General features: G+C 28.8%; 2 protein-coding genes and 2 long non-coding RNA genes across 15 annotated transcripts in view; 2 read left to right on the top strand and 2 right to left on the bottom strand.

The window, feature by feature from the left end:
- Positions 1 to 4657, top strand: part of jvl (javelin-like) — an 82345-nt gene extending 77688 nt beyond the window's left edge. For 3 of the 4 annotated variants that reach the window (XM_086904083.1, XM_086904082.1, XM_086904084.1), the window contains one exon: positions 2725 to 4657. In XM_086904083.1, coding sequence (XP_086760209.1) covers positions 2725 to 3039 — 315 coding nt within the window. In that variant the 3' untranslated portion in view covers positions 3040 to 4657. Of the gene's footprint in view, positions 1 to 655; positions 812 to 2724 lie in introns of all 4 variants that reach the window. The other variant, XM_086904085.1, reaches the window with a different exon arrangement.
- A 2715-nt stretch (positions 4658 to 7372) lies between these two features.
- LOC105735768 (proton-coupled amino acid transporter-like protein pathetic) lies at positions 7373 to 19984 on the top strand. Of its 9 annotated transcripts, none has more exons than XR_015290916.1 (10): positions 7373 to 7531; positions 8274 to 8457; positions 8525 to 8608; positions 9010 to 9160; positions 10060 to 10266; positions 12576 to 13018; positions 18098 to 18267; positions 18510 to 18691; positions 19298 to 19481; positions 19562 to 19695. XR_015290916.1 is itself a non-coding variant. In XM_086904091.1 (9 exons), the coding sequence occupies exons 3-9, from the start codon at positions 8544 to 8546 to the stop codon at positions 19610 to 19612; spliced, it is 1254 nt and encodes a 417-aa protein (XP_086760217.1). In that variant the 5' UTR covers positions 7373 to 7531; positions 8274 to 8457; positions 8525 to 8543; the 3' UTR covers positions 19613 to 19984. The 9 variants fall into 9 exon arrangements, 4 of the variants coding, with proteins under 4 accessions (XP_086760217.1, XP_086760216.1, XP_086760214.1 ...); XR_015290917.1 differs by having other exon boundaries at positions 7431 to 7531; positions 8274 to 8439; XR_015290918.1 differs by lacking the exon at positions 7373 to 7531 and adding an exon at positions 8094 to 8242 and having other exon boundaries at positions 8320 to 8439.
- On the bottom strand, positions 9609 to 11287 carry LOC147658260 (uncharacterized). Its single transcript, XR_015290921.1, has 2 exons — positions 11138 to 11287; positions 9609 to 10252 (listed from the first exon to the last, which is right to left on the bottom strand). It is a non-coding gene; the product is annotated as an uncharacterized LOC147658260 (long non-coding RNA).
- LOC147658259 (uncharacterized) lies at positions 17182 to 21428 on the bottom strand. Its single transcript, XR_015290920.1, has 3 exons — positions 21337 to 21428; positions 18104 to 18258; positions 17182 to 17466 (listed from the first exon to the last, which is right to left on the bottom strand). It is a non-coding gene; the product is annotated as an uncharacterized LOC147658259 (long non-coding RNA).
- Positions 21429 to 21521: the final 93 nt, after the last annotated feature.

Raw genomic sequence — 21521 nt, 5'->3', positions numbered from 1 at the left:
ACGAGTATCCTCTTCTCCAGGACCAAGGCCAATAGTCACGATCTTAGGGATATCTGCTGCTTTCGATCGCGGCTACCTCGAACCGAGTCTCCGCCTCTTACGCCTCTTACGGACCTTCTAATTTTTCTCCCACGTCTCGACACGCTGACTTGTGCTCTAACCGTGAACTCGGTTAACAAACAGCAAAACAAACGCTCGCTACGATCGATTCGATTCTTTCGATCTTATCGGTTACATAAGTCTCACTCTCACATTCATACTTGCCCTCCGTTTAATTAATTTTACACCCCGTTTCCTTGTCTCTGCCTTTTTCGCCATCCCCAGCAGAATCTACGTATCAAAATCATTAACCGTTCCATTCGTCCTGTTTCTTCTATTTTCCATCTCCCCCACTTCCCCCACCACGCGTTACACTTGTCACGCCATCTTATGATCTTTAATCGTTCCCTATCTTCTCTGTGTTTCTATATCTCTTCCCTCTTCGTTCTCTGCCGCGGCTCCTTGCTTCCTTTGCAACCGATACCTCGTAGCGTGCTGGATAACCATCATATCGAGATGTGGAATAGTTTTCTCCGATCTAACCACGATCCCCTCGACACACTCGATCATCATATATATTTCCCTGAAAACGTTATTCAAACTCTGACGTACACAGAGACTCTCGACCGACACTTGTCTTAAAAACGACGAATCGCCCGACGATCCACTACCGAAATGTCTGATCTGGAGCGCAGGCGAGCGTGCGTTCGAGCCCGTCCCCGGCGGTCCAATAAAGAAAATGGCCCCTTCTCGCGTGCCGCCGGTTTTTCTCGTAAGTTATGCTTCTTTTATTATCATTTGCTTCGATGCTTCTTCCTGGATGTGGTGAGCTATGAGCCTGTATTTTTTGTTTTTTTTTTGTTTTTTTTTTTTTTTTTTATATATATCCTGATCTTCCACACTTTTCTCTCGACTCGTCAAAGTAGTACGCATCTGTAGTTTTCCTTCTGTTACATTTTTTACATTATTATTTTCACTTTGGTTCTTGGCATGCGCACGCACCCGTAGTCAGCCATCCCTCTTAATTTCCATCTAAATTTCGAACCGAACTGAGTTCATCTCGATTGTTTGCTCTTACCTTTCTTTTTCGTTTTGTTTTTTTTTTTTTTTTTTTTTTCGTTCCAGTGAAGAAAAAGTAGCAGTGTTTGTGACACGTGATCTTAATAATTTTAAAACATATTGCATTTCCATTCGAGGACTCGAGTAATCGAGGATCGTGAAAGTGACAAATTGTGTTGCCAATTTTATATTCATTTTCGAAACATTCGTGACGATTTTTCCTGAAAAGATTTTTGTAGCGTGTCACTTGATATCTCGATTCCTCCCGATTTCCAATACTTTGAGTATATATTATTTTATCAAATTGAATATTTGACTACACAAATGAAAACATATTCCCCTATACAATATTGATCATCGAGTCTCTCTTTTATCTCTTCCCCTTTTTTCTTTTTTTTTTTTTTTGATCCCATAGTATTATTATTTGTGTTTGCAACGAAGAAAGAAAAAAATGCATGCAAGTCGATATAAAATGCTTTGTCGAATTTTGTGACACGAACAATCGAACTTCAATTAACTCCAACAAGATTATTTTTTTTCAAATATATTATTTCCTCTTTTTTTTCTTTTACCGATATTGTTAACGATCCGTGGTATACGGTCTAAAGTATATACAGCATGGGTCGTAAAACGAGCAAGGGTTCAACATCCATCAACGAGGGTTAAATTACATTAGTTACATTTGTAATGCAACGATAAATCACAAAATTCGACATATTATAATTTTAACCGGGAAAGCGAATGTCGGGGATAATTTGACTCCTCGACTGTCCCCTCGATTGTCCATCTCCCATTCCACCATATTGCCGTATTATTGCGTTCATTCCAGTTCATGAATCCGAGAAAGAAACGAGCAATTTGTCCGAGCGCTCACGTCCAACCACCGATATTACCGTAAATTTTCACGCCGTGCTATCGAAGATCCCCCCTTTTTTTTTGTTCTGTATTTTTGTCCATTAATCATTTCGGTTTGTTTGCTCTTTCATTTGCTCAAGTTTGATCTTATTTGCTAGCGTTGCTTGTATGCGGACATTTATTATACAGCCTCGAGAGCCACATTCACGTGGCTCGGATTCGTACTTTTATAACGATTGATGTAAAGGAAAATGAATCGACCACACGCTTACCTGCTTGGCCTTGCGGTTCATTGTCCACCTCACGTCCAGTGCTACGTGATACTACGAATTAAATACTAATTTACAATGTCGTCCATTTTTATACGCGTCCACCTTTTCTGAATATTCGCAGCGGCGATCGAATGTTCGAATGCTTTTTTTTTTTTTTTACGAACTTTCGATATTCAGACCTCGAATATTCAGAAAACACAACGGAGAGACTTGTTGTTGCGTCTCTGTCCCATACGCACATCGCATATTCTCATAAATTAGCGACACTTTCGTCATAGTCGTCATTAGTATCATGTAAAGTACCGAGATACTCGATTGTACGAGCACTGATCATTGCGTGGATTTCTCATTTTGTGTTGTATTTTGCCAATTGGAGGAAAATTGAAACGCGGTTGAAATATATACAAGCTACGTGCAAATCGGCGAGTTCTCGTTCGAAAGAATAAGCGCGAGATCGTTTGACGTTGAAAAATTGGTAACGATTGTCGAAATTTTTCAGAGTTGCACCGAACCACCGAGTTCGTGGTGCTCGACCAACGGCAGCTTCCGGCACAGCGATTCCTCCTTGTATCCGGACTCCTTGAACCAAGAGACCTCGTCGGTCACTGGCACTACAAGAGTGGAATTCATCATCGGCTCGCCGACCAGACGCTTCCGTCAGAGCTCTGTCTGGCCACACCGTTATTTCGATAGCATAGACTCGGCGGCCATGCTTCCGGAAAGTCTGTTAACTGACGAATTTTCGCTTCGACGTGGCGAAGCATTGGCTGAGTGCGATTCTCTCGAGTGTCATCCGATCTCGAACGAGAGCTGAATCGCGGATGTGTCGTTTGTCGGCCAAAATACTCGAGGAATCTTGATGGGTTGACTCGTTGAATCGAGCATTTTTATTAGAATGATATTGAAGATAAAAGTACAGATGATCGATCTTTCGTTGCGATCCGTTTTAATTTTAACCTAAGAATAGTCTTCCTGATTGTGCTGTACATTGTTGCGAAGAAGAAGAAGAAGTGTGCATGTTTTTTTTTCATGCTATATTCATATTTGTATAAATTGTTAGGAGAATTTAATAGTTTCCCTCTCGTCGCTTGTTGCTTTTATCTTCTGAAAATTTTCTAAAGCGTTCAAATATTTATACGAATGAAACTAGATTTTTTCTGTTTTAAAATATCGTCAAATTAATCTATTGAAGATTAAATGCGAATATTTTTTTTTTTTTAGTTTTATGATCAGTTATATGATCAATTTCTTTTTAGAGAAGATTTAAAAGATACTACTACATTCAGTATTATACGATCCAACGATGAAAAAAGTTTAAACTTTTTAGGATTATCATCTTCGAGTGAGTGCATTCGATATGATTTTATAATATATTTGTTTTTCCTTCTTTTTATTTTATATCGATTTTTATTATTAAATTTTTATGACCAACAACATTTTCAACATTTGACTTAATGACCTAATTACATAGAAAATCCGTTGTAAATTCTTTTAAAAGTTTTATTTTAACAATAAATAATATTACAAATTGTGCGAGTTTGAAACATCAAGATTCTTCGGTATACAACAATTAATGATCATAGAAACAAAATATTTTTATAATAGCTGATTGCGCCAATTATCATTTCACATTAATCATTTTCACGTTTTGCATTTTAGATGCATTTTATCATGTGAATTTTTCTTGGAGTTTACAAATCAAGCATTTCAAGTATTATGGAATTATATTGTGTATTTTCTACAACTGACAGAAAATTAATCAATTTTTTTAATTTCCAATAGTAAAATTGTATATGTTTAGACGCAGAGATTGATAATCATATATGATACACCGACGTGTGTTCATTTGCAGTGTCGAATGAAAGATATATTGATGTATATAATTTTCGAGCTAAAATTTTTATTTATTGAAAATATAACTTTTTAACTATTTGACAAATATATCTATTTATCGTTCTATAAGAAGAATTATTGCAATAATTCTTTAAGGGAGCAATAATGACTATCAACATTATTGTCGATCTATTTTTTTTGTTTTATAAATCTTCTTATAAATGAAATCGTTGAAAAATGTAAGATAAAATAATTTTAAAAGATACAAGCATTTTCTTATGAACTTTGGTAAAAATGAAACCAAAGTTAGGAATATTTTTATGTCCTCAAAAATTAATAGGTCAATAGCTACATATTCACATTTCATTGTTTACCGACATGGAATTATGTATGTAATATTTTACAAAAAATTGTTAATATCTATAAGTTAACGCAAAACTTACATTTTCAATAGAATATATGATTGTTCTTGAAAAGCAAATATTACAAAAAGGAATGAATTTTCACTGTATAATTTTAACATTATTTGTTAGTATATTTTTAAACGTTAAATATTTTCATGAAAATAAATTTGGATTTTTATTGCTCGATAAAATGTATTTTTTCGTATAAAAAAAATTATTTATACAACCAACTTCAAGAATAAGTTTGTTCGACAAACTTTTAATTACTTGATACCAGTTTGGTAAGATACATATTTTTTATTATTTCCAATTAATCATTGATGAAATTTTTAAAATGTAAATTTCAATACATTTTAAATTTGTATTTTTTAACTTAAGACTGTACCCTATGTACTAATACAAAAATTGTCTTGTTATTGTCGAATTATCTTTCATAAAATTATAAAACGTCTTTTATATTTATATATTTTATGTTTACACTGAAGCGAATTTTTTTAATCTCTTCATGCTAAATATTTTTTCTTTTAACATTTTGAAATATATTTAAAAATATTTTACTTGGCAGATATTTTAAACAATATTTTTGAAGAAATAAAGTAGCTTTTGCTATTAAAAAAATAAAGATATAACATATAATAATATATATAATATAATAATATAAATCAAATATGTAATTAAATGAACATTAGAACATTTTTTTTTTATTTAACGTTATATTAATTTATTAATGATATAATTTAAATTTATAAAAAATTAATTGTTCTTTTTTTTTTTGTTCTAGTTTCTACACTTTTCACACTTATAGGTGCATGAAAAGATTAATAAAGATCAAATACAAAAATGATTTTACAATCACTAGCACATTCCATGCTGCAAATTCAACAATCTCGTATTCCATATAGCATTTGTACCTTTCATTTAAACTTGCGTTGTGATTAATGTAATTTATTTATTGTATGTGTGTGAAACCTGTTGCGATATATTCAACAGATATTCATATGAAAAAATTATTTATGAGAAAATTTTTGAAAAATGTGTCTCTTGAAATTTTATTTAATTTTAGAAGGGATTTTTAGAAGGGAGAAAATTAAAAAAAAAAAAAAAAAAGAAGGATAGAAAGAAGCCTGTTCAAGTGTACGAATAAATTATATAAAAGCACACATATCAGGCGAAACTACGTGAAAAATGTATCTCTGACAATACTCTCAACTATCACGTAACATAGACATTATGGATTATAAAATTTAAATCGAACTCTTTTTTGAGTCGACCAGAAATTTGTCAACCGTTGATGAATGCTTGTTATTTGGGAAATTTTTTAAAATAATCGAAGGATTCTTCTTTGACAAACAGAAAGTAGAAAATATTCTACGAAAATCAAATAAATATAAAATCATAAATCTCAAGAATCTAAAACTCCAGCAATTTCTCTATTATTTTTTTCAAAATAGAAATATATCGAAATATCTTTATTCTTATGAATTCTTCGAATCTTCAAAATTCCCAAATATATATTCTCACTTAAACACGTATCCATATCGAGAAGAAAAAGAGCAATTGCGTGTTGAGAAAGAGAAGAATGAAAATGTGAAAAAGGAGAGTGTCATTTTCAGTATAAAAAAAAAAAAAAAAAAAAAATATTAGCTATTGTGAGCTAGATTGATAGGTCATCGGACCTAGAATTAGTCGGATCGTATGACTCGAGTTTAATGGCTCGGTAAGAGACACTACCACACAGTTCCTTGCTTCAATTTATTTCGTTATTTATAAAAGTGAAGGAAAAAAGGGAGTAGCAACCACGAAGACATTGTTAATCATAGTGATTCTACGCGTGATGTTAATTGTTACAATGAATATTGTACGAAGTAAAAGAGAAAAAAAAAATGATTAAAAGAAAAAAAAAACATGTGATTAACTTTGTAGCTGAAACTCACATAGGACTGACGAACTTTACTTACTATATTATATTATTGTTTTAGTGCCTAACTATTTTTACGCGAATAGAAAGAGAGCAGACGAGTGAATGACCGCGCGAGAGAAAGAGAGAAAGAATGAAACTAAAATGCCGTGTGTGAATTGAGAGACAAGTTTCCGTTTTTTAGCCGCCGTATTTGTGTCTCGAAATGCAAATGCATAAGAAATGAATAATAAGTACGAATAAAATAAAAAAGAAGGCGAAAAGTACGAAAAATACGATAAATGCTCAGATACCAATTTTTCCATACTCGCGTGTGTACAGTTGGCGGACTGTAACAGTGTGCTGACTGGAGGCTATTATTTTTATACTTTTAATTAACGACTGTGAAAATGAGAGCGAGAAAGATTGTTGAGTAGACTGCGTCGATTTTAGCAGCTTCCTTTTTTTCTCGATGATAATTATTTTTCATCGTCGTTGTATTATACTTGATCACTAGACTTACCATCAGGTTCTGACTGGCCATCACGCCATCATGCGGCCACCGATGACTAAGAACGATTGTTTTATTATCGACATACACCCGACACAATTTGTATATGTATATACGTAATTACGGCATCGTGAATTATTTAAAGAAAGTTAGTTTAAATGTACAGATGAATCTGTGTAACACGATATCTGCGATAATGTGATCCGATTAATAAATACGATATTACATAGCGCAAGTGATTTTCCATTGTCCCCAACAATTGGAAATTATATATTTTGATTGAATGTTTGAAATTGAATATTTTATTATTTAAATTATACTTATCCGATAAATTTATCATTAAATTAACAATGCATTATTATTAATTTGTCAAATTAAAATTTCATATATTTATATGTAGAAAATTTATTAAAGTTAGGTTAGATTTTTTAGTTGCATTTAGAACTACTGAAATGTTGCTTATTTCCATTCAAGGATTCTCATTATCGTCATATTATTTATCAGTATAAATATTATCGATACTTTTACAAGAAAATAATTTTAACTAAATTCATGTTGTTAAAACATAATTATCTTATTTTACTATAGTCATATCTATTGGCTTTTTTAACATATTTGTCTAAGTTATATAAGTAATAAATATAATTCTTCTAGTAATTAGGTAAGTAATAGTTGTAAACGAACGAAAATTTATAGCATTAAATATATTTATATTTTATATGTCAATTAATAATTTAATCGCAAATTTATTCAAATTTATACTTTATTATAGGTTATTAAATATTCATTCTTATATATTATATATTATATATATTATATATTCTATAATTGTTTATATTTTTCTTGAATTTGATTTGTGAAATTTAAGAATTATAATGAAAATCTTTTTTTTATATCTATGACAATTCTCATTCATTGTTTTCACGATAAGAAAGACTATTGTTTGTATTTTAATGATTTGTCTTATTCAAATCCTCAGTGCATTATATAAATCTACAAAAATAAAAATAAATTGTCAGCTAATTTAGTTTATAAGGAAATCGAAACTTAATTTATCAGCAGACAAGAATTCCTTAGAAAATTATTTCCTTATCTACTACCTATCGTCAATTACTATTTATCGTCGAAGGACACAATAATTATATTTCTGTGATAAATATTTATCCATTTGAAAATTTAAAGATTAACATTAATTTAAATATAATATTTATCTGATATAGATAATTCATGATATAATAAAAGTCAAAAAAAAAAAGGAAGACACTTTGAAAAACATTCATTTTCTGCGTGTCCAAACAATAATAAAAATATCGATTTCTTATCAACGGATCATAAATTCTATTTTCCTATTCGTCATTAACACCGATATATGGTATTATCACGTTGTTATAAAAATAATTTAGAGATTGATGATGGGTCAAACGACAGAACTGAGTTATTGTCCGCCAGTGTACGAGGTCGTCGATTGAAATTCAACTGCCTTCGCGTGTCATCGTTGGAAGTCCGGGAACGAAACTTCCGGATATTTCATCGAAGGAAAAAGAAGGGGAAGGACCTTGTAAGAGTTCTGTAAGGAACTCGCGACAAGTGAGGCTAACCCCGACTCGCTATGGAACGTTCTTTATTTCCCTCTTTGTTTATTTGTCAATGACAGATACACAGAAGTAAAACGTATGGAAGATCTGAATCAGGAAGAAGAGTACGATCCCATCAAGCATCGTGCAGAAGCAGTGACATCGTAGGAATCTATTTTTCATTATTTCTTTTTTTATATTATTATATTATATTATATATAATTATATTATATTATATTATATATTTTTTTTATAGTAGATATAATTGGTGAAAAATTAATTTTGATATCTTTAAATTGGATCATTCAAAATGATCTAAAGTTCAAAAATCCAATTTTTGTAATTAGTACTTTTCGTAGTATTAGAGAAAAGAATATGAAGAACTTACTTATACTTTGAAAAATTTTATATTTGAGAAAATGATAAAATTAAATTCTTATAAAAAAATTTGTAGATATAATTACGAATATTATAGATTAGTTTTTTAATATCTTGTTTTCTTTTCTATTGAATCCATCAAATTTGATATCTTTCTATATTTAATTTAAAATATTAAATATTTCAGAGATTTCATTGCGATGTTGCATTTATTCAAATCTTCTTTGGGCAACGGTATATTTTTTTTGCCATATGGATATAGACGAACTGGTTACATCGTGGCAATATTTTGTGGTTTTTTTATTGGTATATTGTACATGCACACGATGTATACATTGGTAAGTAAATAACAGAAAAAATAAAAGTAGAAGAGTACAATTACTTATAAATCTTTTTGTTTATTAATTTTCAACAAATAGTGAATTAAATGTTTGTATATATTAATATTTTTAAATTATTACATAAAGAGGAGAATTAATATTTAAATGAAATAAATGAATGACTAAAGAAATGAGCAATAATTTGAATCTTTATCTATCTGATTTATAGTATGATTAAACAAATACGTCACGTATGCTTCTTACATAAAATCAATTTTAAATTCTCCGATATAAACTGTATATTGTTATTTACTGTATAAATATATTGTTATTTACAATCTTAAAATATGTTAAATATATAATTCAAATTCAATATATGTTTTTAATTTATTTTAAACTTCATTGATACGAATAACGTATAAAATTGAAGTTGTTTTTAGTTCAGAAATATTTGAATGACCCATAATTTTCGTTTTTTACATATCATTTATTTTCTAATTTTCAAAATTATCAATTTTGTAAAACATTTGAATAGAATTATTATTTAAAATGTTTATTCTATAATTTCGATAGTGATGAGAGATATTAACGCGATTTAAGAGAAAAATCTTATTCAAAATTTTCAAAAAATTTTACTCAAATATTCAAATAGATAATCTTTTTTAACATTCAAGGTTACTCGTCTAATCCTCACACGCGAAAAATATTACGCGAACAGAAATAATATTTGCCAATTTTACAGAAAATATAGATTGTAAATAACATGTTTATAATCTCGAAAAATTCGTTCATGTTCAAATATTTTGCTTCAGAGGAAAGGCCGTGTCGTGTTTACAAAGCTTAGTCCATTGTGAAAATCGCGGCACAATAGCTAGATACAGGCAATGTACGTCTGAAAACGAGTTCTCTGAACGCAGGTGCAATGCTCTCAGATATTGTGCAGGCGTAATCGCGTACCGATGTTGGATTTCGCCAAAACAGCGGAGGTCTCGTTTCTCAGTGGTCCACCGAAGATTCAAAAATATGGGAGAACGTTCGGCGTCTTGATTAATGTGTTCGTTTGCTTCGTACATTTCCAGGGCACCACGATATCCATCCTTTATGCATCCACTTTGTTCCAGCAAGTGAGCAACGATTTTCATTTACGAAGGCTCAATTCTCAAAAGATTATTTTTTCGTATCATCGACGAATCGATGTCGATTTTAATGATTTTTTTTTTCTTAGTTTTATAGTTTTTGATCATCAAATTAAGACTACATCCGATTAATTTAATTTTTCAATTACGAAGAAATATCGTACTTGAATTTGTAGTTGACTATCTAATCGATTGATATAGTTAGTGTTAGTTTAATTTACGACTATCTAAGTTTTTAAAAAATTTAATCTTTAATTAAGAGATAATTCTTGAATGTTGTAATTATTTTAATCATTTTAATCATGAGTAATATTATTAAAGTGAATTATAGTGAAAATATTTCAAGTTATATAGAATTTATGAAAGTTCTCTAGTTTTTCATGTATTTTATGCAGATAGATTTTTTTTATTAAATACAAAATACTAACATATATGTGTTAATTGTAATTTCAATATATTAAATTGCTGGAATTTATAAATTCAATATTATACAGTTAATTAATTAAAAAAATTTACAATATATCACTTGTTTGATAATAAACAAAATATTTAAGAAAGGAAGTGATTGAAATTGAAAAATTTTTAAACAGAAATTTCTTGCTTCAATGGATACAACCTTGCTTTTTCGTTATTGTTTCTCATTTCTATTGATTCGTCGATGCATATCGAAAAAATATTCCTACGATTTCAGTCGTTTTTATTGATTTACGAAACTTTCACTTTAGAAATCAAAATTGTATATTGTATAATTTTTATAACATTACGTAAAAACGTATTCGAGAATTTTATTAGATTCCTCGTACATGTGACGAAGATAATAATTAATCAGCGAGTTTCTATAAATTTTTAAACTACGTACCTTTAATTAGTTTACTAATAATCTTTAAAAGACACGTGGAAATTCCATGTGCATCATCTTCCTTGTGAATAATCGAGGAAAAGATGTGAGACAAATTATATATTTGCCTCGAGTATCGAACTGCAGCACGTTTTATTTATTGGCACTTTGCTAAAATGAGAAAATATAGAAAATCATGCATAAAAAATCTATTTGAAATTTCTAAAATCGTGCACACTCTGAAATGTGATGTGAGAAACGATGAAAGAGAAGTTTTGCCTTTATGCTATGATTTTAATTTGAATACTCGGGTTTCCTACTGCATAATATATGGAATTTCAATAGACTCAACATTTAAATTCGTGTTTAATTTCTTTATTTATTATTTGTCCTAAAGAAATTGTATGTCGCTAATTTTAGCATTTAAATCTTATCGCCATGCAAAAGCTTGTTTAAGATAAATACTTTACACCTTGAAAACTGTTTGTTGAAGTACTGTTACGACTTTGACATAAATTCTTTTCATGTCAAAGACAGCTATGAGACGTATGGTTTCTTTATATCAATTGTATTTACACATATTGCATTCTTTGAATTAATCACTTGAAAAGAAATTGGGTTATTTGAAATGTGTACTCAAAAAAAAAAAAAAAAAAAAACAAAAAGAAAAAGAAAAAACAGTACTCCAATATATATACTAACTTTACGCAGAAAAGATGCGATAATAACGATAATAAGATTCGACTTTCCCGTTTTTTTCATCCTTGTATGTAAAAATAAATTTATTGTAAAAAATGTAAAAGTTACATATTCACAAAGGTGAAAAAACATATGTATTTATCTCAGAGACAGAATTGAATCAACAATTCGTGTAAATTTTAATAGTCATCATTAATTTTTTAATAGGTCATTTATCATTTTTATTGGATGACGTCAATTATATAAGAAACACATGGTACACGCATGACAACTATTTATACAGGATCTTAGCTGTAACATGCAGGATATGCCACGTAACATCTTTCAATAAATTAATATCAATAATACAAGACAATACTCGTCATCGATACATACGAATTCAATGGGTCTTTACATCGAGACGTTTAACACGTTCAATGCGGTAAAAAAAAAAAAAAAAAATCGAATCCTCGATGACGGATATTAATTTTTTAATAACACACAAGTACCGATTATAAAACATCGAAAAATATAAATAAATTCGAAATGATTGTTCGCACAAGCGACAACATTTCTATTGAACTCGTGAATGCAAAAGAAAAATCGGATACCTGGATAAGATTTTTTATTTTTCGATTCATTTTTTTTTTTTTGAAAAAGTTTCATAATGCGTCATAGGAAATCCTATTGTGATTTCTATTCCGATCATTCGCGTTGAACATGTTAATCAGAATTATCTCACACGACAAATGACGAAATGATCAATCCCATTAATTTCCAGATGATCGAATATTTCTCCGAAGTCGAATTGAATCTTCGATTCTACGTAATTGGGATGTATCCATTTATCTGTTTATTTGGTTTTCCAAGCTTCAAGTATCTGGCGCCATTGTCCATGCTCGGCTCCATATTCATACTGACAGGCATTGCCGTCACCTTGAATTATCTCATCGAGGATTTTCCTGATCCGAACAGATTGGAAACTTTCACTCAACTGCTACCAATCCCTACGTTCTGCAACTTATTCCTGTACGCTCTGCACAACGTGACCATGACCATGCCGCTCGAGAACAGGATGAGGACTCCGTACAACTTGCAACGAATGTTAATACTCAATGTATCGATTAATGTCTTATTGTACACGACATTCGGATTCCTCGGTTACAACAAATACATGCACGATGTCTACGACACTGTAGTCAAGAATCTACCCGTCGATGTACCGTGAGTTGATGTCTCTTTTTCATTTTTACAGGTTTTACGGATTCTTTTTTTTTTTATTTTATTTCAATTTTAGTTATGCAAAGATTAGATCAACTTTATCTTTTTGAAAAATTTTATATTTGGTGAAATTTAAGACCGGTGTTATTTTGATTCAATCTTTTATGAAATTTTAATTATATCAGAAATATTTGAGATGATGTATTTAAGTGAATTATGTTAATATATTTGTATTGATGAAAGATATATAATGAATTAACGTTGATTAACGTTGATTAACTACTTTATATTAAGAACAAATACGTATAACTAGTTATTTCCATACTTTAGTGAAAAAAATTTTGATATAATTTAATAAACTATCTAATCTCAATGAAATTAATATAATATGACGTAGTAATTTTTTCTTTATCATTAATTAATTAATCGTAGACAAGTTATTGTATCTATTCAAAGACTTTGATGTCTAAATGGGATTAAAATAACATAATGAAATATTGTACAATAGATTATTGATTAATGATTTATAGTGATTAATAAGTTTAAAGTTTCAGGATTAAATTCCATGACATTTATATTTTATTTTTATTTACAATTCGATAGAAATAAAAACAGAAGCAATATCTAATTAAAGTTTTTTTTAAGTTTTTAATAATTTTTAATAGAATTAATAGAATATAGAGAATTTAATAATAAATACAGTTTATTACATATATATATATATATTATAGCAAATAATTAAAATAGACTTAGAAGTATTATATTTAAGTGATAGCAAAATCTTTATCGTTACACTGAAATATTGCAAACAATGTTATCCAAATAAAATTCTTCAATACGGAACATACATTTGCTGCTTGTAATATTCCAAACTGATATGTACTATAATATGAATATATGTACTTGATGAAAGTACTTATACATGTACTAAGATAATTCTTTGATTACATACTTGATAAATATATACAATTCTCTCTAAGAAGTTGAATCTTCTTTTTTATAATAAGAAAAAGAAGGAAAATTAATTGCAATGAAGAATTTGAAAACACACATTGTATTTTTTTTAAATAAATTAGACTCGAAAAAAAATCTTTTCAAATTATCATTATGATATAATAAAAATTAAAATTATATTTAAATTATTTTAATAATATTAATATTATTATATATTCCGAAAACGAAAAAATTTATTTGCTTTTCTAATGTTTCAATCAAATTACCAAAATAATTTTTATACACAGTATTATCGCATAGTGTAAAGATAAATATGTATTATCTATTGTCAATATTATATCATTGAAACGATGCATTTGTTTTCGCGAAAAAGAATAGAGAAAAATCTAAATTATACAGAAATGGAATTTATATTATCTATATATCTATATGTTTTCACGTATATCGAAATATCAATGTCCTCCCGAGAATTTGAAGATGTCTGTAATTTCTTAACATTGCCACGAAAAATCTCAAAATATTGTATAAATATTTATAACCCCTTCAACTTACGCTTTAATCTCATCAAACAAACATTGTGCACGTTACGTACTAACGTTATATAATTACATTACTCGTTATTGTTCGATTAATTGTTCATTTTTCATTTATTCCGCTATTGAGATGTTATCGAGATATTTAAATTATTTTCCTAAAAGATCAATATCTTTTCGTAAGCAGTGGCGTATTTAAATTTCTCCGTAAAATAATCATAAGCAACGTGTGTACATGAATGAAACACAATATACATAATTCATACATATAAGAAAGTGGCACGTAAGAACATGTTTTGAGGATGGAAGTGGCATGCAGATCGTTTTATTTGCAACACGATATTGCATCCTCAAGTGGGTGGTGCGTTTAATCATTGCAACAACCTGTTGATATCTTCATAGTCGAAGGAATCGGTACCAGGCAAATCATTTAAGATCTTGAAACGTAATTTTCTTTTTTTTTTTTTAATTTTACAGTCAGTTGGCAAAATTTGATTCCGCTTCATTTTAAAATAATTCTTATTACAAGATTTATCGATTATATCGTTAATAATCTTGAGGAAAAATGTACGATAAGTACATTTGAGTGATCGAAGAATAATTAGTTGTGTCGTAAATTATTATAAAGAAACATGAGCAGATAAGCGATATCATGTTGATTAATAATATTATCACTTACGATTCGGTATAGTAAATATTAATCTAGACTAGAAGTTTTATCAAATTAAGATTATCGATTTCGTATATCGGCTAAAAAATTCGCAGACTTTGTTTAATGAAAGATAGTGGAGAATGGAATGAAATGAAACATGATTTATAGTTTTTTCTTTCTTTCTTTTTTTTTTTTTTTTTGAAGATATAATGTTTCGTGCATTTAATCATATTTGAATTATTGTACATTTTTGAAATTTATTTGCTATTTCGATTAATACCAAATAAAATATATTTATGAAATTATTATATTATACGAATATAATATTATTATATTTTCAGATATTTATAATATCATATCATTGCACATTATATTTTTTAATGAAAATATTTTCATGCGAAAATTCCATCTATCTCTATATTCAAATTTTATCTTATCCTAATTAAAACATGAAATATCATTTTACGATTTGATGAAACAATTACGAAATTAAACTTTACGAAAACTTACGAAAACTTGCGAAAAAAAAAAAATCTGATAACGAACTAGTCGCCACTTCGCAAAATGTAGTACGAAAAAATTGCCTACGTAAAATGTCTTATCGATATTGCCTTTAATACAATCACGTGTATTCAAAATCATGCACAAATTCTCGAGCATCGTAATCGACTGAGAAATGAAAGGTCAAGTGTAGACTAGACACAGATTAATACACAGGAATAGCTGGAGACTTTGTATTTTTTGATAGAAATTCGGATTACATGATGATGCATTGTTTTCAGTGATTAGATGTCAAATGATGATTTTTCGAATTCGCATCGCGATTGATACGAGTTAAGGAAATTGATTATCGATACATTCTTTTTAGCAGAAGTATAAAAGAATTTTTTTTTTTACAGTAATTTTCCATAAGTAAGAATAAGAATTTTTCTTGGAATATCATTGATATTTTTTCTGCCGTATATCTTTTCCTTCTTGATTAACATTCCTTTGAAGAAATTGAATAATGAAATAAATTATATGAAGAGCAAGAACATTTCATGATCACTGAAAATTATCACGATATACATGTATATACTAGGATGACTTTGGTGTGTTTCAATTAATTTTTTTTAAAAAAATGAGTAATATTATCAGTCGAATTGATTAATCATCTAAACTTAAAATTTTTTTTATCGTTAGAAAAATTTAGAAAATTTATTTTTATAATGAACTTTTCTAATAAAAAGTTCATTTATGTTTTAACATCAAATATTAAGAAAAGATAACATTCTTATTCGAATAAAAATAATTAAAATTTTAATTAAAATTTAATAATATCAAATAAAATTAAATTTTTGTGCGTTATCAATATAAAATTTAAGTATTTCTTATCAAGAAAGGTATTAAATTAATAGAGATACAATTTTTCCAAGAAGAATAAAAATCTTTCAAATTGTTTGATAATATATATGTTTGATAATATATGTAATCATCAATTACATTCTTTAATCATTACAATAACACATCCAATTTTTAAATAATTCTTTTTCTTTTTTATTTCTCGCTAATTACTCTCATTTTATTTCCATTAAACGCTTTCATTTCGTCTTTTAAATTAATGGAAAAATTCGAAAGATATCTTCAAAAATCGCCAATCTCTTAATCATTTAATCTCTTCGATCTTGATAGAAAAAGAAAAGATTGGATCGATTTATTCTTCATCAATTCATCCAATCTTTTCTGGTATGTAGGCCGTATGCATGTCCTCGAAAATCTTAGTATCACTATTTACACGTACTTCGTGATATTTTTTATACTTTCTTATCTATCCTCACTTCGATATTTGTACACACACGTATGCATGCGCTGAAACATGGTATTTTCAGTGGTATTTGAAGAAAAAAGAAAATTTTCTATTTCTATTTTTAATTTTTTCGTAATTTTTTCAAAGATTCGAAGGGATTTATTCCAGAAAAATTTTGCGAAATTAACCGTTTAGATAATTACGTATTGGTATATGAGTTGTACGTTAGAAGAAAAATTGGTTAACTCCAGAAAACTTATTTTATTTATTAAAACGTTAATACTCTTGTATTAACATTTACTTGATCTTTTATTTATTAGTATAAAATTAAAAATTTATTATTTTTCAAATTCAAAAAAATTATTATAAATATATATATAAATCATCCTGGATATGCAACATTAAATCATTTTCCTTTTATTTATTTCTTCTTGCGGAAGATTTTGTCAAAGTTATCTTGTAAAACATATATAAAGAATTTGTTCTGTATATTGAACATCTGGCATTCAAAATGCATCCATCAATCCTGTTTCGAAAATATGTAACTTTATATAATGATATATAACTTTTTGGTTATACTTCAGATTGTTGTTTAATATAATTATTGAAATGGTGGAATACCTGTTTACATAATAACTTGTCAAGTACTAGAAAATAAATGATATTGAAGGATATTGTAATTTCTAGTTTCGATTAATATCATCACTGTTCTTTATACACTTTGATATTTTCTTTAAAATAATTTCTTTATTTTTATAAAATATTTTTACAAATTTTTCTGTTAAATATTTTCTTATTTTAGTAATCATCACGTTTCAATTATTCTAAGAAACTGATAATTTCTCGTTAACGATGAAATAGCAATATTAATTATAACATTCCTTTTTTTTTTTTTTTGTATTCAAGGTTTAAGCGTTTAAACATACTCGAATGTATCTTATCTATTGCGACTTTATCTATGCAAAATGCAACTCTTTAAACTAAAATAAAATATTCCAACATTTTGTACACACATCTGTACTTATTCAATATTCCATATTTAAGTGATGAATTTATGTCTGCGTTTAATATTTTGAATTTAAAAAAATTAAATTTATACTCGATATACATAAATCATCATATTTTGTAAATAAAATTTATTTTTTTTATTATTCCAGACTTACGCAAACAATAAAAATAACCATTGCCCTGGCTGCTACGTTCTCGTTTGGAATAGCTTATTTTGTACCAATCTCGATAATATTGCCCAAGATCCAAAAAAGATTTGGCAAAATAACTGAACATTATGATGAAAATATCTTCCGTATAATTGGTGCAACTGTAACGAGTAAGCATAATTGATTAATTACAACGCTTTTTTTATTTTTTTTTTTTATTTTAACCACCTTTTAAAGAATCGAATTTGACATAAATTCTAAACATGTATAATCGAAACGGTGTTAACACATCGTCAAATTAAAAAGAAACAATTTCCAAAAAAAAGAAAAAATACAGTTTCACAATAATAGCAGAAAAATTGATTATACGTTATTAAAAATATCAGATTATATTTTTGTTATGTATTCGCAGCAATATTGGCAATTGCAATTCCGCAAATGTTGCCTTTACTCGGATTTCTTGCAGCGTTAAGCATGACCACGATTATAGTATTGATCCCCATAGTGATAGAAACAGCGACGAAATGGGAGACTGCCACTCGATTTCTTCTCGCAAAAAACATTGTTATTTTTATAATATGGATGGTGTTATTCGTAAGTATCTAAATCTTATAATACGTACTTCACGAATTTTTTGTTGATCGTTCGAATTTTTGTGTAATCTACATGAATATCGTAGGAAATCTTATATCGAGATTAATTAATCGATTAAAATTTGCAAGTAACGATATTTGTAATGTATATTTATAAATTTCATAATTAGTTTTAGTTATGTTATGCTTGATATCAAACACGCCGATTCTCACAATTTAACATAATTGTAATTTATTATGCAATATTGCTTTTTTTTAATCTCATTATTTAAATTAGTTTTTTTTTTCATGATCAGATAGTGAAGTATTATTTTCAATGAAAATAACGAAGTTCGAGCTCAGAAATTTAAATGCCATAATTTAAATTTTTGTATAGTGATATGAAGTTTGAAGTGCAATTACACGAAAAATCGAAAAATGACATTTCATTCACGAGATATTTACGTTTTCTCGATTTCATCATACGATAATTAGTATTTTAGCCATTTTATGTTACTTTCAAAGTATCCAAGATAACAATCTAGTCATGGTTTCAAGTGTAACGAACAGAGAATGCAAATTATTTCGAAACTATTGCAAAAAAAACTTCAACTACTTATTTACTTAGGTGCGAAAAATAAAATGCCAAAAGTTTGATCTGCAATTTAATCTGCACGCCAGAAGTCTAATGAATGTTTAAGCAATGGAAAATTATTCTGAAATCATGTTCGCTGGAACATTGATTTCCTGTGTTTTTTCCTGTGTGTCCAAGATAATGTTCCAGTCGAGTGGATTGGAAATTTTTATAAATGGTCGATATAAAATAATACGGACAAAATAATGGAGAAAAAATTTTTCAGATCGAGTATTATTTACAATTTGTATTTTGTAGAGTTTTGGAATAGTCGAGAGTGCAATAACGATCATCAAAGAGTACAAATGAATAGGATGCGAAAGAGAAAGGATGCTGATTATCGAAGTTAATTAATGAAAATGGCACTAATTTTCTCTGCTGCATTTGTGAAAAGGGATTCAAAGAAAGTGCAAAACCGATTTGCAAGATTACTTTGCAACATATAAAAGTGTACAATCTTACGATACGATTTAATTGCAAATTTCACTCATCGTTATTTTATTGATTTAATTCTTTGTTTATTATTTTATCCAAATAAAAAATACGTAACCGAGAAAAGTTAGAAATACTTGAGGCAAGAATAATGTAACAAACAATAAGACAAATAAGATATTGTTTCAATTGTTATTTATATTATAAATATACATTTGTATATAAAAATATAATATCGATATTTATTAATATTCTTTTTTATTTACGAATATGAATTGATATTTATGCTTAGCTACTTACATCAAGTCAATTACATCATCGTGAGGAAAAGATCCGTAGATCATGGAAAAATAATAAATCGAAACGCTTGGAGCCCACACGGTTTTTATCGAGTCATGAATAATTTAATATTCATATTATAGATTTGAATATTTACGCGAACAATTATAGTCATACGAATGCATTTGTGCTAATCATTTTTATTGAAACGATTGATCTTCGCATTCTATGAAAATTGTATGTCGATTTTTCAATTTTGTCAATTAACACTTTCTTTTAAGAAAAAAAAAAAAAAATTATATTTGGCTTTGAATTCCTTTATATTTTTTTTTAGAACATCGTAAAAAAATAAACATCGTCTTGTTTTTTTTTGTCGAATGTCATGAATGAGTCAAAAAATTCATAGTTTCGATATTCTTCTTATATTTTCTTTTTTTTTTTTTATATTAAAATAAACAACAAAATTTTATAAATAAATTGTAGATGTGCAAAAAAGCGTTATCTTAAATTCTTATGTAATTCCATTGTCCTCTTCTTTGTTTATACGGTACAATTTACGATAACGCACGTTTAGCTTAATATAAAAAAAAAAAAAAACGATAAATTATATCTTTTACATGGAATTATTATTAATCGTGACACAATCGTCCACCTATTTCACTATATTCACTTGTTCAGAATTTAAACATTAATCGACATACACTTACTCACTCGGAAAGAATGAATATCTGTTACGTGTACACGCTGAAATTATACGCTGTGAATATTTTTACAAATAACTATTCAACTAAAATTATCAAATTTAAAGAAATTATTCCGTTACGATTCTTAAATTTCCTTCAAAATTACCTTTTTTTTTTTTTTTTTTTTTTTCAAATCTCCCCTCACAAACCTTTCTCCTTAATTCCAAAACTGATCCTTCTTTTCCATTTCGCTCCACGTCAAAATCACATACGAACGAACAGCAACTTCTTCTCTCGCGAATCCACCCGATCGTCTCATCCCCTCTTCCAACCCTCCTTCCAAAATCCTCTCCTTCGAAAATTCAAAATTCTCTCGCCAATTCATCATTGCCCAAACCTTGGAAACAATGGAGGTCGAGACGAGCTTACGCGGAGTGGAGTTCTCTTTCGAAGGAAAAAGAGTGCAGAGAGAGAGAGAGAGAGAGAAAGAAAGAGAGAGAAAGAGAGAGAGATCATCGACACGACGATCGATGGAGGGATTGTTTGGCCGTTGGTCGAAGCGAGGAGGACGGATCGAAACGGAGGAAGACGGATGGAAGGTGAAAGGGAACGAAATGCGGATCGTATGAGATCACTCACGGAATGAATTTCACAGTAGTCCTGTGTCGATCGTCGCGATGCTTTAAGGACGTAGCGAGTCGGTGGTAGCGCGACGACGAAGACGACGACGCGTTTTCGCGAGCACGTCCCATAGAGCTCATTAGGAGGACGGCCTCTATCTCCCCTCCCACAACTCGCGACGTCAATTCTAGCGGGACACGAGC

Source organism: Apis florea, unplaced genomic scaffold (assembly GCF_048593485.1).
Source record: "Apis florea isolate Af1SG1 unplaced genomic scaffold, ASM4859348v1 contig_2293_pilon, whole genome shotgun sequence".
NCBI lineage: Eukaryota > Metazoa > Arthropoda > Insecta > Hymenoptera > Apidae > Apis > Apis florea.
This window is presented reverse-complemented; position numbering and strand designations above follow the sequence as displayed.